Source organism: Porites lutea, chromosome 8 (assembly GCF_958299795.1).
Source record: "Porites lutea chromosome 8, jaPorLute2.1, whole genome shotgun sequence".
Classification (NCBI taxonomy): Eukaryota; Metazoa; Cnidaria; class Anthozoa; order Scleractinia; family Poritidae; genus Porites; species Porites lutea.
The window spans coordinates 22582064-22599473 of NC_133208.1; the positions used below are offsets into that span (position 1 = coordinate 22582064).

General features: G+C 36.1%; 1 protein-coding gene across 1 annotated transcript in view; it reads left to right on the forward strand.

Annotated features, from left to right (window-relative positions):
• The first annotated feature begins 15113 nt into the window (after positions 1-15113).
• Positions 15114-17410, forward strand: part of LOC140947068 (uncharacterized) — a 30118-nt gene continuing 27821 nt past the window's right edge. The window contains exons 1-3 of the mRNA XM_073396154.1: positions 15114-15204; positions 15487-15842; positions 16951-17115. Coding sequence (XP_073252255.1) covers positions 15129-15204; positions 15487-15842; positions 16951-17115 — 597 coding nt within the window. The 5' untranslated portion in view covers positions 15114-15128. The remainder of the gene's footprint in view (positions 15205-15486; positions 15843-16950; positions 17116-17410) is intronic.

Consider the following 17410-nt stretch of genomic DNA (forward strand, 5'->3'; position numbering starts at 1 on the left):
AAAAAGCAGGCAATGAAAAAAACAAACAGGAATAGTTCATACTTCATTTTGAGTTCATGGGCATCCTCACTCAAGGGATTTTGAAACTCGACCTTGGTACCAATGCTCCAAAGCAACCTTCTAGCACAAGACCATTCAGTAAGAATTTTTTATTTATTTATTTATTTTTTTTATCGTTACAAAGGTATAAAGTAAAAGTCCCTTATTACCTACGCTACAACGGTTTTAAAAATGTGTTTGGATTTTATTTTTATTCATTCACAGTAACCTTTGAAAGAAATTCAGTCTGCTACATCCGCTTTTCTTTCCGTTACAGTGTATTTTATTTCGCTCTTCCTTCCCTTTAGCCTTGTTTGTTAATTCTGTTCCAATTTGCTTTACGACCTTTTACCAAAAACGCCAAACGAAGATGAAATAATGCGACTTCAATTAGTAATGTATTCGTACCGTGCGCAAGTCACTTTTTTTTCTTTTTTTACATTAGGAGCTTTAAGAATAGAGAGCCACCACAGGAACGAGAACGTCATGAAAATCGTAAATTTAGACTAGCAACTTTGCCCGTTTATCATGCTTTTCAATAATGTGAAACCTCCTTCAAAACTTATCAATATACAGTAGGGATATCGTCCAATGGACTTTATGAATTCAATCACTCACTTGGGGCTGGGGGGCTTTTAATTCGGTCTGAGGAAAAATACAAGTTAAAATGACTGAAACATTTAATGTAAATACTGATAAACAAAAAATGTTATGTACTACGGTCATCATAATTTGCAACATGCCGCTAGCACACAAGCTCAGAAAGAAAAACTTTATTTTGCGCGTTTGAGCCTGATCATTATGATAACAAGCTTCAATCGTATCTGACACTTGCGCGAGCTTGTTTTTATAAAGGGAGGCTCTCCAGCAAAGTGGGGCTCGCTGCTTTCCGTTATTTACTCTATGACGCATCTCTTGACGCACACGGATCAGTGCTGAAGAAGAAAATGAAATTACATGAAACTGCAGGCAATGAAAAAATCAAACAGGAATAGTTGATACTTCCTTTTGAGTTCATGGGCATTCTAACTCAAGGGATTTTGAACCTCGACCTTGGTACCAATGTTCCAAGGCAACCTCATAACACAAGACCACTCAGTAAGATTTTTTTTTTTTTGATAGGTACAAAGGTATAAAGTAAAAGTCTCTTATTACCGACGCTACACCGTTTTTAAAAGTTCTATGTTTTTTTACAATCTGACTGAGTTAATTATCGTGCGCTGATTGGCTGATTTCTATCAACAATAAGAGGACAGAGATAAAAATTTAAATTTCTGCAATACGAAAGACCGTATATAACGGAGAGTTTCTGACATTTTCCGGCTTAATACGGACACCGTTTAATATGGACAACGGACACTTTTTTGTTTCCCGAGGCACAAACTCGCATACATTGTTAACCCCTGCTATTTACACAGACACTGGTTATCTGCGCGCTGTCTATTTTCCTTGTAACAATCACGTGCTAATTGTAGATATTCTACACTGTTCAAACAATGACAGATTTCTTTAAGTTAGTCTTTCCCGCGTTTGACCCTTGTACTATATAGCCATTTAATATTTTTTTCTGCCACAAACGTTTCACTTCCTTGTTGGCTTTTCGCCGCAGTCATTGTCCCTACCCCTCTTCCTCTATTGTCTGCTATAGTCTTTATATCAATACAACATGTGTCCTGGAAGTTTTTTCGGAGAGCCCACTTATTACGGCCATCAGGATGATACGGACACCAAGGCATTTCCCCTAATTGTCCCTATTAACCAAGTTCTACTGTAGTTTCTTTTTAAAAAGTAAAATGTTTTTCTTTACTCATCCTTTTTTCCAAACATTTGTTATTAATAGTTATTAAGAGTCATTTTCTGAGAAAATCGAGAATCGCAAGACACTCGTCAAAAACTCGAATTTTTTATTCTTTAGCCAAAACATCATTTTTAGTGACCTAATTTAAGGAAAAATGGTTTTGGGTTCAAACGATTCATTTTAAAAGAGAAATTAGAAAAAAATTGAAAAATCGATTTTACGCCTATTTTTCGCACAAAACACGGAGGCGTGCAACGGCAACTTCGAGAGAAGAGTGAACGCGTAAGAAACATTCCCTGATATTGAAACTTCAGCCAATTGTTATTTCGTTCTTACTCTTTAAATTCCTAACAGAAAATTTTGAAAAGAACGTTTTCAATTGTTATAATCGACAGGTCTAAAGAGGTCATATTTGTGACGTTGGACATGCTAGAAAATAAAAGCTAACTTTGACTATTATAAAAGGCATCTGATATATGCCGCTTGATCATAAAATCAACATAAAATGGTAGCTGGGCTATTGTACTAAATTACTGGAAAGTCTTAGCTCTGGAAATCAAATACCATCCTGACACCAAAGCAAGCGGTGAGAGCTATTGAATAAGGAATATTTATGCAAATAAGACGGCTTGCGGACGGTTGCCAAACCAAACCAAAAGTTTTACATGAAAGGATTACTCACCATCGCTTGTAACACGTTTTTATAGCGAGGAAGGTTAATTCCAACTCCAGCTGTGTCGTTTTGAGTCACAAAATCTATACTTTTAAGCCAAACGATAAACGTACGTTTGTTCAACAACTGCTTCCGAGCAACCTGGCCGTGGATCAAAATAAAGTCACAACACGTCACTGCGGTCTTTTAGAAGCATGAGTTACAAGAGTTTACTTCATTCGGGAGACAAAGAGGAATGAAAATTCACCGCAAACTAGTGACTTCGATTTTGAAAACCTTTCATTACTTCAACCGTTCGTCAGCAGATAACTAGAAATACGTGTATCGCAGAACCTCGCGAAGCTCGGGGGGGGGGAGCCCCTATGGGGTGGGAGGACAGGAGAGAAATGAAGTAAATCATGTAACTGGGGAGGGTGGATCTAATATTGGAAGCTGAGATGTACCTAATCTCCTGTGGATTAAATTTGAACCTAGTGCTCTGGCTTTAAAAAGGATCTGAGATTTAAATGGGGTTGCTGTTGTTAGCGAATGCTGCATAGGTCCCATCCCCCCATGTTCACTCCATTTGACCCTCCTACATGTGTGTAATTATAGTCAAAAGGAAATGGGGGTGATAGTGGATAACTGCCGGCTAATATTCAGTTGCATTTGCTTAATAAAAACTCACCCTTAAGTGCAATAATTATTTGTGAAATGTGTCCGTAGAAGTGAGTGGATGGAAATTCTAGGAGATAATGCTGCAGTGAAAACAACAACTAATTGCTGCTAATTGGAGAAAAAAACTTTTGTTCGGCAAACTACAGCTACTATAGCAATTTTTTGGTACATAATCACACTTGAAAACTATTGTTTGTAACAGTAAAGTGCAAACATAATCACTGAAATAGAAAATTACAAGTAGCAATGTCATTAAGGATGCAGTTCATGAGAATTACTAAAGTGATCATGATTTATGATTATTGTATGTGTGGGCATTCACCTTAAAGAACTGAATCCATGTAAAAAGTACCAACTTTTTACCAGTTAGGCAAGTGTTCATAGTTATTCGTGTACATGAATAAGAAACAAATCCCTATGCAAGAGTGAATTTGTATGAAATGTCCACAAACAAGTTATGTTGAAGGTGATCAGTTTCTCCATTGGTCTCAATTCTAAACATGCATGAGCTTGTTGAGACAGTGCCAGAGCCATAGATTTTTAATTTCCCAGACTGAGACGAGGCAAATGAACACTTTCCCTGTATTACATGCATCTATCGTGAATGTAAAGCTAAGTGCAGGATACTTAGAATGAAAATGATTTCCTTGACTGACACAATTCTCCAACGAATGTTCGCCCCCCTAGATCCGCGACCATTTTTAGGACAATGATAACTTATGTCCATTTTAGGGTATTTAGTGCTTCACTGCCCATTTAATTAACTGTCGAAGCAACAGAAATGATTCCTCAAAGTGAACACAATACAAATATCATTTACAAGAGAGGAAGTATTTCTTCAGTTAAAGCAAGATGGTGGAGGAGCGACATCTCCAGCTCAGTGTCCTGAATGCCATTGTGATTTTAACGCTAGCTGTCCTTTTTTCACAAGGAAGTCAAGGTAGTGAAAATATCTTGTGTTTATATAAATGCTATTTACGGAAATAAATACCAAAAAGTTCATAATTCTTGGCAATCTCTTGCGGAAAACTAAACGTTTCATTTCAAGGAAGGAAGGCAAAGATTGGGGTGGGGCACATAAGAAAATCTTATTCCAAGTACTTCAAAGGACCTTACGCTCAATGCGTTTGATCATACAATGAATCCCCCGATATCATGATTCAGAGTTAACGTTAGTTTATAAATGTTTTCTCTTACAGCAGTCAGTTTCAAATCTGGAAAAATCGATAATATCACTGCCCTGAATGGCGCAGGGTTGTTTGCTTGTGAAAAAACCGCGTTTGCAGAACCATTCCCCAGTGGAAAGCAAGTAAAAGTGTTTGCTTCGCCTAGCAACTCAAGTACTGGTGCTGCCTTGTGGGTGGAATCAGAAGATAAAAGTCAATTCAGCGCTTGCATCTAAGAGTACAGCGATGGCTCAAATGCCATCGAGATAAACTGGATTGCCCTACAATCTGCTCCTTCTGGAGCACAAATAGGAACCACTTCCTTGGACTCTTGGACTACTGGAACAGAATGTAAGAAGATCTACTTTCCCCAGGTTAGTTGTGCAACACACTGTAAGAGCATGAAAGTGAAATAGCAAGTAATTTACCTCATGGACTGGACTGAACGGTCGAGAACGTTGTTCGTTCTAAAAGTCCGTGAAAAAAAGGTATTTTGCATAGTTGGGATCCTGATTTCCATTTTCGATTTCTTGCATTTTGGAATAGTAGTCCCACTAACTAACACATATTCAGCTGCATGATAGGTATGACGATTTTGTCATACGTTTTGAAGTTCCATTGCAAGAGGTGCCTCACCGAACCCAATCACTCATCCATTGAATGAATGCCAGAATAAACAAAGGAAGGAAGGATCAAGGAATGGATGGATGAATGAATGACTGAATGTTTACACCTGATCTCATTCTTAAAAAAAATTATATCATTCATTAACTGGTAAATAAATATTTTAGCACGCGAACATGCATGAAGACAAGCAAACAAAAGTCATATCAGCATAAGGAAATAAACAAACAAATAAGAAATAAATAAAAGGAAAGGAAAGGAAAAGGAAAAATATACAACGTACCTGTGCAGGAAATAATCCTCTCAGTCTTTGGATGTTGCCAGATATTTTTTGAGTTCTTTTCTGAATAAACTTTGAAGTTTGAGATGCCGCATTGTTATTTCGGCAAAAATCAGTTCAGTTCTAAGTGGCGGAATTAACACACGTTCTTGAACATGCATGGTAATGATAAATGTCACTTATATTAAAAAATCGGTGTCTCGAATGATGTGGAAAGGATTTAGAAAGGAAGGAGGGAAGGAAATGATAATTGATTAATTGATTGATTCAACGAATGACTGAACTTTACTTACCAAAGTTGAGCACTGATCACTCTACGTAAATATAAACTAAAACTTAAAAGTTAGAAGAATGAATAACAAGTAACCATAACATTCTAAAGATAGTACGGATATGTTGTTGAGATAAGAGGGGCAAAAGCCATTTAATCATTAATGAATACGAATTTCAGACGAAAGGCGCCATCCGTTAGAACTTGGGATATTAATCTCTCTGTGCGCGTTTTCGATCTTTTTCAAAAGGGAGACAGTGATTTTGTTGGAATAGGCTCCTGGTTGGAATCAAACCAGATAATTGCGGGTGACCGAAGGGGCACCAAACGTGGTCGCCCGCAATCGGCATAATCTTCAAGTTGTTTTTAGGCATGAGCAGCATGTATGACCATGTATGTAGACAACATTGTTGTGAACTTTCACTTAGAATGAATGGAATGCAGGAGAATGCATTCTGATCATGTGTGTTTGGACCTTCTATCACTGGTAATCTGATCACGTGCGTTTTTACTTTCTCTCACGTGAAACTTACGAAAAGCGCAGCGTAGAAGCAAGGGCGTTTACTTTGATCTCGCGCGTACTCCCTAACCTTTTGGTATAGTACGAATGTAGTATCAAAATAATAATACAGAGGCTGGACAAGCGCATTATGCAAGGTCTTACATGTTTTTGTATAGAGGTAATTCCTAATCCTTTCAAGGCAGTTACTTCATCCACCCTTTGAGGTAACACAATTTACATGGCTGTTCAAGTCCGTAAACAGATCAAATGTTCACCTAAGATCACTCAAACCGATTTAGATTTGTTTCTCTCTTTAGCTTTCCAACACAAGTTCAACAACATAAGTTCCTGAAAGATGACATTGATAAAATGATATTATTGTCTAATTCAACTTTAGTTTGAATGTCGAGGAATGCAGTCATTGGAAAAAATTATTAGCCATTAAAATTTATTTCCTGAAAGGCTTTATACGTTTTTTTCCCTTAGACATTTTCCCTTGGGCTAACTTTGTAGGTCACCTGGATTACGACAGATTACTAGAGCCCTGATTTGGATCAAATAATCATACCGGGTAAGCCTGAATATAATAATTGGCTCTGTAGTCTCACGTTCGTTCCTACACGCGCATCAAGCTAAAGATTCCGATCTAAGCCAATCACCTTTTTTTTATCAGATCTTAACAAATGTCCTCTAACAATGATTTAGCCCCGACAATAGGTTCGCTCACATGATATAGGAAATGCTTCAAGCGTCGCGGAGGTTGAAAATGAAGACCATAAGAATCCGAAATCACAAACTTAAGATTCTCCTCCTCGATTCTTTTTTCATGCGACAGAGGTTGAAAATAATTTATCATGCGATGCCATGTTTTCTTCCTTTTCATTGGCCGAAAGCCTATCGCTGGAGAAACCATGACTTTAAAATCAGGCCTAGAGCAGCAAGGACAAACTATTTTAAATTTTCATTTTTTAATCGTTATGTTAATGACTGGAACTCTTTACCAAACTCCGTCATGTCTGCTTCCAGCTTGAACTCTTTTAAAACTTTATTACTTAATTATCTTTCTAAATAGTCATATCTTAATTATTTCCTACTGAATCTGGATTTTCTTTTTTATTTAATATCTAAGTATTAGTATTTTATCTAAGTATTAGTATTTTATTGAATATCTAAGTAGTTTATTAAAGAAAAGGGGAAGGGGAGAGGGAAAAAACAAAAGCAAAAACAAAACAACTAATTTTTGTTTTCTTTGTTTGTTTGTTTGTTTTTGTTTTTGTTTTTCTCTTAGTATCACATGATGTATAGTTATGTATAAGTTTTCTATTCTTAATTGTTTTATCTTTTCGTTTTGGAGGGCAGTTTTTATATGGGAATTCAGTTTCCCCATACTGCTTTCCTTTACCTATTGTACTTTTATATATGTATATATATTTTTATTTTGTACATTGGTAAAAAGAATTATTAAACTTAAACTTAAACTTAAACTTAAACTAAACTGTGTTTGGCTGCTAATAATATTCTGCTGACGCGTAAACGGAACCACGCTTTTTTCTTTCTTACGATCACTCTTGAGTGAAAAAAGGCAGATCAGTTCGCTTCCCGAAGATATTCATTAAAAAACAAACTTGGTGATCGAATGATAAGAAAATTATTATCAAATCTGAAACAAAACGAAAGAACGATGATTTAGGGTGCAAATATAGAAGGTTTTTTTTTGATATTAGTACACGAGCTTGGTTACATAATTTCATCTCTTTTTGGATTTGAACGACTTGAACAAAGTAGGTCATTCAAACTACGTATTAAGAGTATCACAAGAGTAGGTTTAATGCAGTAAATTTGAAGTCTCTTTTCCCTTTCCGGACCACTGCTTCTCAGTTATTTCTGTTTGTTTTTCCTTCCATAGTTCGCTTGAAATATTAGACTACAGCGCTTCGCTTGTGCGTCTTAACCTTTTTTTTTTTTTGCTTAATTTAGCGTTTTTTAACTCCTCCAATCGTACTTACAACTCCCAGTCATCAGTCTCCAGGGAGACCTCAAGACGCCATGGCAGTGTGGGTAGAGGACCTGACCAAAGACAGTTTTAAAGTCTGTCTCAGGGAAGTGAAGATTTTTGATGGAATTCACAAAGGCATCAAAATTGTGAGTAAAGTTTTGTACCTAGCTCTGGTCTCAGCCCAAAACCTCCGCGATACATATTCGCCCTTCTGAGCCATGTACCACGATGGTGTATGCAATGCACCATGATGGGGTTTGCAACGCAAGAATATTACTGATTAAAATCTTTCAAGACAAGAGTTGAAAAACAAACTTTTTCAAAAATTCAATTCATATATTAAATGTATCAAGCAATGTTCATTTCATAACACTTTGCGTTTTTAATGTTTTTAGTTCAACCTGTTAAAAGCAGCTTTCAAAGTGTTGTTTTTATGCAATTTGTTTAACGTCTGTTAGCAATGTAAGTAGCTGTTTTTTGTAAAGATTTCAATAAAAAAAATTCTTTGGCAGAAGTTAAGGGCTAAAAAAATACGAACGACCGGTTGACCTTGTCTGATGACACTTTTCATTCTTACAGAACTGGATGGCTTATACAAATCTCACAGTCGAAAACTTCACCTTATCTGATCATGACAGTCTTGTGTTTACGGAGAAAAACTTGCCATCTCAACAAGATGACAATGCTTTTTGCCAGGTACAGTAGAATAGTTTTAATCAAAATGGACTTAATTTGCATCAGAAAATTTCTTTAAGACTTGCATATTGCTTATACATGTTCCTTTCTTGCCCCATTTCTAAAAAGTATAAACAATACTTGGTTAATTTTCCCAATGACTTGTGATTATAGATAAAATGAATGCGAGATTTATTGCTTGATAGTAATATACACCTTACTGTACCCTTTCGAAAAAGAATGAGATGAATAGTCGTGTTCATTTTATGCCGAGCCGTTGTGAAGCTTCGAAATATATATCCGTCTTTGATGGGATAGTTAATTAGCCAAATTCCATGCAGCGGAACACCACCATTTCCCTCTTACTAGAAATTACGCACCCTCCCCTCCTCTTCACCTCCGGGGCACTGATTAGTCGAATATTCTAACCCTTACCAAACCATATGTATTTTGAAACTGATTTTAAAGTATTTAAAATGTATTTTCAGTATTTGAACACTATTTTCCTGTATTTTAATACTATTTGACAAAAAAATTTAAATTTTCGCCCCTGTTTGAAATATATCTTGAGTGTAGTTAAATTGTATTTCATGTAAAGGAAAACCTCTCTCATCAATTTACAATGTATTTTGTTTAATAAATATGATTAAAATAGAGTATTTAAAATGTATTTTGGGCATAGAACCACTAACACTGTTACAAACAGAGTTCAAATAGACTATTTGAAATATGTTTTAAGGGCTTTTATGCTGACTGTAATTAAGATACTTTTAAATAGGGTACTTTAACTCTGTTTTGAGTTGTATCTAAAATGTATTTTGAGACGCATCCACTCACAAAGTTATAAACATAGTTCAAATAGACTATTTGAAATATGTTTTAAGAGCCTAAATGCTGACCGTATTTTAAATCCTTTTAAATAGGGTACTTTAACACTGTTTTGAGTTGTATCTAAAATGTATTTTGAGACGCATCCACTGACAAAGTTACAAACAGAGTTCAAATAGACTATTTGAAATATGTTTTAAAACCTTAAGAACTGACCGCATTTTAAATACTTTTAAGTAGGGTACTTAAACACTGTTTTAAGTTCTATTTGAATTGTATTTTGGGCACACAGCACTCTGACTATAAAAACAGATTATCCATAAACTATTTGAAGTCTGCTTAAAGTCATCAAATGCTTACCTTATTGTAAATACTTTAAAGTAGTGTATTTATAACTTATTATTACTAGGGTGCAATACTGTAATGTCTTTTGGGAGACTTATACTCAGACTATAAATAAAAGTAATAATTGCACAAAGTTAATTTTTAAGCCTTCATCGTGTCACGAACTCATAAATGACTCAAAACAAGCTGTCACATATTGTGGACCGGATTCTCCTCCCAACAAAGTTCGAAGCTGAGCGAAAAATTAAATTTAAATTAAATAAAAAAAGAGAAGAAAATTAGGAATAGGTTTTAGCTTTGACTGACAACACGTAACTGTGACAGTGTTCCGATAAAAGATCTATCCTTTCCTCACTGTTCATTACCTGTAAGCTCTCTGCGAAAATCTCCGCGTAGATTTTAGCCGTGATTCAATTAATGCAGTTACGGGACTTTCCATAGGTTTTTTAAAAGAAACTTCTTAAAATCGCATTTTAATTTCATATAGAAATTTTTTCACAAACAGCCGAAGCCGCGGGCCGAGAACCGGATGCACGCGGTCAACAGAGGTTTATCTAAAATAAGCCCTTGAAATTACATAATAAATAAATTATCCAAGCTAAGATCTCACCTCATATATATTGCATCAAGAAACAAAGCTCAGATATGAATAAACTCCGACATATGGTTATCTTTCTCTCATAGATTATTCCGCACATGCATGGCATATTATTTCTAAGATGTCACGCGCGACTGAAATCGCGACTTCGCGCCGCGGTGATGTGACAAATGCACGTGATAAACAAACCGTCCTTTGTCCTTTGCTCATTTCAAATTATTGTACCGGCGGTTGCTGTGATGGCGGGTGCGCTTGATTTTACTGTTTGTTACGATCTTACAAAAGTATACATTTCGACTCTGCGGATTGTCTGAACACGTAGATGTTGCGTTTATCACGGATCAAAAATGGGTATGACTCCTCAGCGACTGTTATGTACTTTGAAAGGATCTGGTTCAGTTTGTCTCCGAAGCACGCGGTCTTGTGCTGTCTTGTGTGTTAATCCAAGAGTCTTCTGTTATGTGAGTATTAAACACAATATATGCATAACATGTTACTAAGACGCTTAAGTATACGCCATATGAGAAACAAATGAAGGGTAGTAAACATTTATATACTCCCGCCTGTACGGCAATTTTAGTTTTCACAGGGTTCCATGCTCAGCCTCGCTGTTCTCAGTCACTTGATGTCACGTCACCGACCTCTTTCATGCTCGTGTAAATTTGATGGTGTTATTCTTATGTCGTTCTTTATCAGCCAATGATTAAACGTTCAGGCGTAGCCTGCAAGCTTCTGATAATAATTGAGTAAAGCCGTGAATATAATAAAAAATGTAAGTTACATGTATGTAGATTATTATTTACCGGTAACGTAACGCAATACTCTTTTGAAGCCGAAGATTGATAGCCTGTGTACCGACCCCCTTCCCCTCCGATTTTTATTGATGGGAGGGGGTTTGTACACATGCTAAAGATTGATTTCAGCATTTCTGAAAAATTCCATAAGAATTTCCGGAGAATTCGTAGGGAAATCAACGTAAAGTAATCGGCTAAGAGATAATTCCGGTGAAATGCTAGCGTAGGACTGTGTGGAGAAATTTCGCAGAACTAAATCTTGCTTTTTCAGGGTAATTTTCGACGGTTTTGTATTCATTTTATTTCATGAATTTAAATGCTATTTTCATCCTGTTTTTGTACTGTTTTTATGCTCTTTTGACCGATTTTTGTACTGTTTTCAGACAACTCTAAGGCTATTTTCTTACAATTTTATACTGTTTTTGCATTTTTGCATCCTATTTTTGATGTATTTTCACAATATACGCGTGCTATTGCTTTTCTTCCTCTGTGGTATGTTAATACTATTTTCAAAGTATTTTTATTGTATTTGCAAATACGATTATTTTACTAAATTTTGAAACCCATTAAAAAGCTATTAAAATATATTTTGAAGCATAACATTTTAATAGCGTTTTAAACAGGTTAAAACACCTTTAAAATCAGTCGAAAAATATATTAAAAATATATTTTTGGACCTATTTTAAACCTGTTTTTTTCAAAATACGTTTAAAATTGCCATTAAAAATAGTTTTAAAATAGTATAGCAAATTAAAATATGTTTCTGAAACTGTTTTTATCCTGTTTTTATTCCGATTTATAAGATATTTAAAAACTATTTTAGACCTGTTTTGAGCCTTGCAAAAGCCCTGGAATTTTTTATATATTTTAAACGAATTTAAAAATACATTAAAAATTCTTTTTTAATAGCGTTTTAAACAGGTTAAAACACCTTTAAAAGCAGTCGAAAAATACATTAAAAATACACTTTTCACCCTATTTAAAACCTATTTCACAAAACAGGTTAAAAACAGTTTTCAAAAATAGCTTAAAAATACATTCAAAACAGTGTTGGATTCGGTAAGGGAAGCATTACACGTTTGCCTGTTTTTATCTCATTTATTATTTTATGAAGTTTATTGCATGTCTTCTTATTATCATTATCATTATCATTATTAGTAAAATCCAAAAAGTGGTCTATTATCAATGCTGCGTTCTGATTTGTTGTCAAATTTATTTATATTATTCAGGCTTAAACAATGCCTAATAAGTCATCGCACGGGATAATGAACACAAGCACATTTTTAATGCATGCACAGTAATTTGAATACATCTTATATCCGCCACAATACAACATCATTTTAAGCGTAACATAATTCCATCAGCAATTGGAATCATACGTGCATTGGAATCGAGATAAACCGAATATCTGGGGTTTGCCTGGAAAAGGTGTTCGTAAGTAACAGGGGTTCGTTATCCTAAACATATCACTGTAAGTACGGCGGGGAATCGCTCGGCCTCGTTATACCGCGGTATTCCTTTTATAAGGGGTTTGTTAAGATCTGTTTCACCACGAGGAATAAATAAAAAACAACTGGAAATCGCTTAAAAGGAAACAAAAAGGAAGAACAAAAAAAAAAATAGTTTAGTGTTTTATCCATACATGTACTTCTTTCGGCCTTACTGTTTGAGACTACTCGTACGACTAATAGCTACTTGACTACTCTGATTCAAAAATGTTACAGAGAACCGTAATATAATAAACTTTGACGACAATTGGTTGCTCTGGTTACGTAATATGGTATCAAAAGTCACGATTGCTTAAGGAGAAGGGTCAATGATGGCATAAACACTAGCGTGATTGGGCTGAACGTGACTAATGGATAGAGTTGAAGATAGGACGACAACACTTTTTCAAGGGGTATGGTCATAGTAATATATAATGTTTGCAAGCTGATATTAAATTAAAACAGCATTTAAATCAGATTTAAATTAAACTCGCTCCTTTCTTTTACTGTTCTTAAGTCGTGGATTTTTTAAAGTAACAAGTAATATTCTCTGAACGGGATTACGTTCTGCTAAAAAGGGTTAGCATTTTGACTGTCTTAATATGAAGCAATATTAATTTTGAATTAAAATTGTTTTACCATAACGATTATTTTTACGATATATTTATTGACTTCCTTAGTTCGACCTAATTATGCTGTGTCATTAGCTCGTATTTCATTCTTTCTTAAGAATGTAGATTGAATGCCTGAGCTTTAATAAACCGGCCCCACCCCTCACAATCCTCTCTCCTCCCCCATTAACTTTTTTGTGACATGCTCACGTTTACAGGGATAAAAGTTTTAAGGTAGGCCAAAATACGTGCTATGCCATAACATGACATAGCAGAAACGAAGAGCGGATTAGACAGGCCCCCAATTCTCTCTTATAAAACTCGAGGGCTCAGATCAGAGTCCCGAATTAAACAATTGAAGGAATGCAAGCTGCCTGGTTTGCTTTAGTCAAGAGCCGGATTTTCTGTGCCAGCGTTCAATAGCTGATTAGTCAGATGATCGTACGAGTCATAATTGGTTAAAATGTACAATACAAAAGAAAATGTGGAGACAAAAAGTCAAGACTAAAGCAAAAATTGGGAAACGTGTGACGCCTTAGTAAACAGGCAATTCGTGCAGTGCGGGTGGCTTTGATGTCATTAGGGATGACCTTCTCCTAAACTCCTGAAAGCGCTGGGTAGATGAAGTGGGGAGGGAATAGGAGCTGGTAGTTAGGGACGTTAAAGTGACCTTTTGGGGGATGGAACGGCAACTTGTGCGATCTAATCTCGCCGTTAGCACTCAGCTTTGGACAGTCCTTCACGGATTTTTTGTTAGGTATCACTTTCAAAAGGGACGAATTCGAAGAACTCGAATGGTCTAGCATTTTCAACCAAATTGACTCGGAAACTATTCAGTTTTGGAGAAGCAGCTTTCTTTAGTAGCTTTCTACTTCTTTGTCGGTGTAAACCAGACATCACAAATATCAAACCCTACTTAAATCGATACTTAAAGGTTTAAAGGCTTTGGGAAGCTTAATTCGTCAAAAGGATTGAACGCTATAATCTTCTCTGTTAGCTTCCAACACTTACACACAGAGAAACAAGGGAAAAAAAAACTGACAAATGCATCATAGTGGTAATGCACTTCTTAAACAATCACTTTGTATGGCTATGGAATGGCAGTGATTGAACTTAGTTTTACTTCTTCTTGATCGAGCAAAATTTCCTGTGCACATTTTGAGAAAAGGGGATAAACCGTCAATGACCTTTGCAATATCAGACACAAAAGAATTTGCGCAACTCTTGAAACGTCACTAGCAAAGAAAAATAGTACATCACGGGAACGTTGCATTAAAGCGAAAAGTTACAGTGAAGCGTTAAATATGCAGTTGGAAAAGTTGTCTTTGGAGGAAAAAGGAAAGGAAAAGGGATAAGGTAGGAATATGCAAAAATTCCCATTATTTTGTTGGGACAGATACTTAGTATGATGTATGAGTGAAGGGAAGATGTTTATTCAAAGCGTCAGGATTAAACCACTAAGGGGCAAAACAGTGAGAGGGGGAGAAATACTTGGAGGGAAAAGGGGCCTGAGGGAGTTCACGTAAGTTCTACCTTCTTTCTTTCTTTGGTCATCTTTCTGTGAAATCAGAATGATTTACTGCAATACTTAGGCCAATTCTCCAACGAGTGTTTCCCCCCTTTACTCGACCTTAACTTCAGGAATTTGATAAATTTTGTCCATTTTTGGTAATTTGGTGCTTTACTGCTCCATCATCTGTCCACGCAACAGAAATGATGCCTTCACGTAAAGACAATCTGTATATTACTCGCATGAGAGGAAGCATTTCCTCAGTCAAGCCAAGATGGTGGGAGAGCAACACCTTCCGTTTGTCCTCTACGCGGTATGTACTGCTGTGCTTCTTGCTCAGGGAAGTCAAGGTACCATGAAGTATTTGCTTATTGAAATGTTTTAAGAATATGCTTTTGAAAGCTGATATTTGGTGGTCATTTTCTACGGTAAAATTCATGAAAGATTCATTTCAAGAAAGGACGCAGGAATCGGGGGTGGGGCGTGCAAGGAAAGCGCAAGTTACCGAACTTTGTTCAAGGCCATTGCGTAGAAGGCGTTTTGAAATTATTAAAATATATATTGCAGCCATTGTAAATAGCCCAGAGGCAACGGGAGCTTACTTTTACTAAGACACTTTTCCTTTCTTACAGCAATCAGTTTCAAAGCTGGAAAAACCAACATCACTGTCAAAAGTCCAGGGTTGTTCGCTTGTGAGACAATCACATTTGCTGAACCGTTCTCTGGTGGAAAGCAAGTAAAAGTCTTTACTTCCTTTGGTCACTCAGTTAACAACCAGGCCCGTGGTAATGGTGCTGCTATTTGGGTGGAATCGGCAGATAGAACTCAATGCCGCGCTTGTATCTACGAGTACGGCAACGGCTCAAATTCAACAGCTGAGATAAACTGGATTGCCCTACAATCTGCTCCCAAAGGAGCACAATTAGGAACCACTTCCATGGACTCTTGGACTACCGGAACAGAATGTAAAAAGGTCGACTTTCCTCAGGTACGTTCCATTTTGCTATGATTACCTACAAGCTAGGTGCCCATGGAGGATTAATCTAAAAAAAGGCAGAAACTGGTGAGTTATGTAAGGTATGATTAAGGGATGTAACTCACGACCGCAAATGCAATTCCTCTTAAGGACCTTAACCAGCTGTTCAATCAATAAATTTAGCCAGAAAATTGACGTCACTTAAGTTGAAAGTTCAATTACCTACAATTAGATACATGCTATTATGCACGGACTTCATGATTTAACAGGAAATGACGATAAAAGTCTAAAAGGTGAATCCTTAGTTTGTTTTGATTTCGGAAATGTTAATACAATGAAACAGCGTACTTTGTACTGTGATCTTTTGTTGCGCGGCTCTCCCTCTTTGTTTTCCTGTATTTTGTTTGGCTGTTCTTTTTTTTTTTGTGGAATGAGCAGTATTATAACTAAGACAGATGTGCACTCCATGACCCACACTAGCCCACTCATATTATCACCTACCCCCACTCCCCGACCTAAAGCCCTCTCACTCTTTCATCCGTAATTCATTAATATTACACTCTCATATTTGCGAGTCGAAAAGCAATAAAACATTGGCATTAGAAGTCAGGCTTACGCTCGCCACCGTAAATCTATTCAGGGAATCTTTCATGAAATATAATCATTAAAGACAGTACACAAACTGAAACCAAATTATTTAGGAAAGATATTAGAAGATATAACTTGTATTTTTGGCCAAATTTGTTTTGCAATTTAAATAACTTTACACAATATTTTACAATAGCTCGTACTGTTTGTAAAATATTTCTGTCCTTTTCTGACGGCTTCAATGTGGCTGCCTCCTTCCAAAAGAAGTTTTTTCTGTATGTGGGTGAAAGTCCGTGTAATATTATGAATTGCGCGTAAATAAATCAGAAAGATTCTTTTTGTTGTTGTTGCAGCTGCTGCTGTTGTTGTAGTGCAGAGATGAAGCACTGTTTAACAGATTGCTCGATTTAACTTAAGTCACGATCCCTGATTATAATTGTTGGTGTTTGTAAATTTCCTTTGTCTTTTTTTTTTTTTTTTTTTTTCCAGTGTCCTTTAACTCATTCATCTTTTTTTCTTTTCTTATTTAAAGCGTTTTGCGACTCCTCCAATCGTACTTGCGACTCCTAGTCACCAGTTTCCTGAGAGACCTCAAGACGCCATGGCAGTGTGGGTGGAGGAGTTGACAGAAGACAGTTTTAAAATCTGTCTTAGGGAAGTGAAAATTTTCGACGGACTTCACAAAGGCATTACCATTGTAAGCAGCGATAAAATACTTTTTGAAAGACCTGTATCTAATTGCATCGACTTTTCTTAGCTACACATATGTTGTATTGTATACAAATTTACCAGAATACTTACAAACATAAATAGATTTTTAGTTTTGAAATACCATTCCTCGCAGTTATTCCTTTATTAGTGCCTAAACTCCATAAAAAAAGGACAAATACGTGTATAAAATACCTACAGTTATAAGAAAGTAATTGATTCTATTAGAACCACCCTCAAGACATTTGGTGAAAGAGCAAACAAAAACCAAATGAAAAGAAACA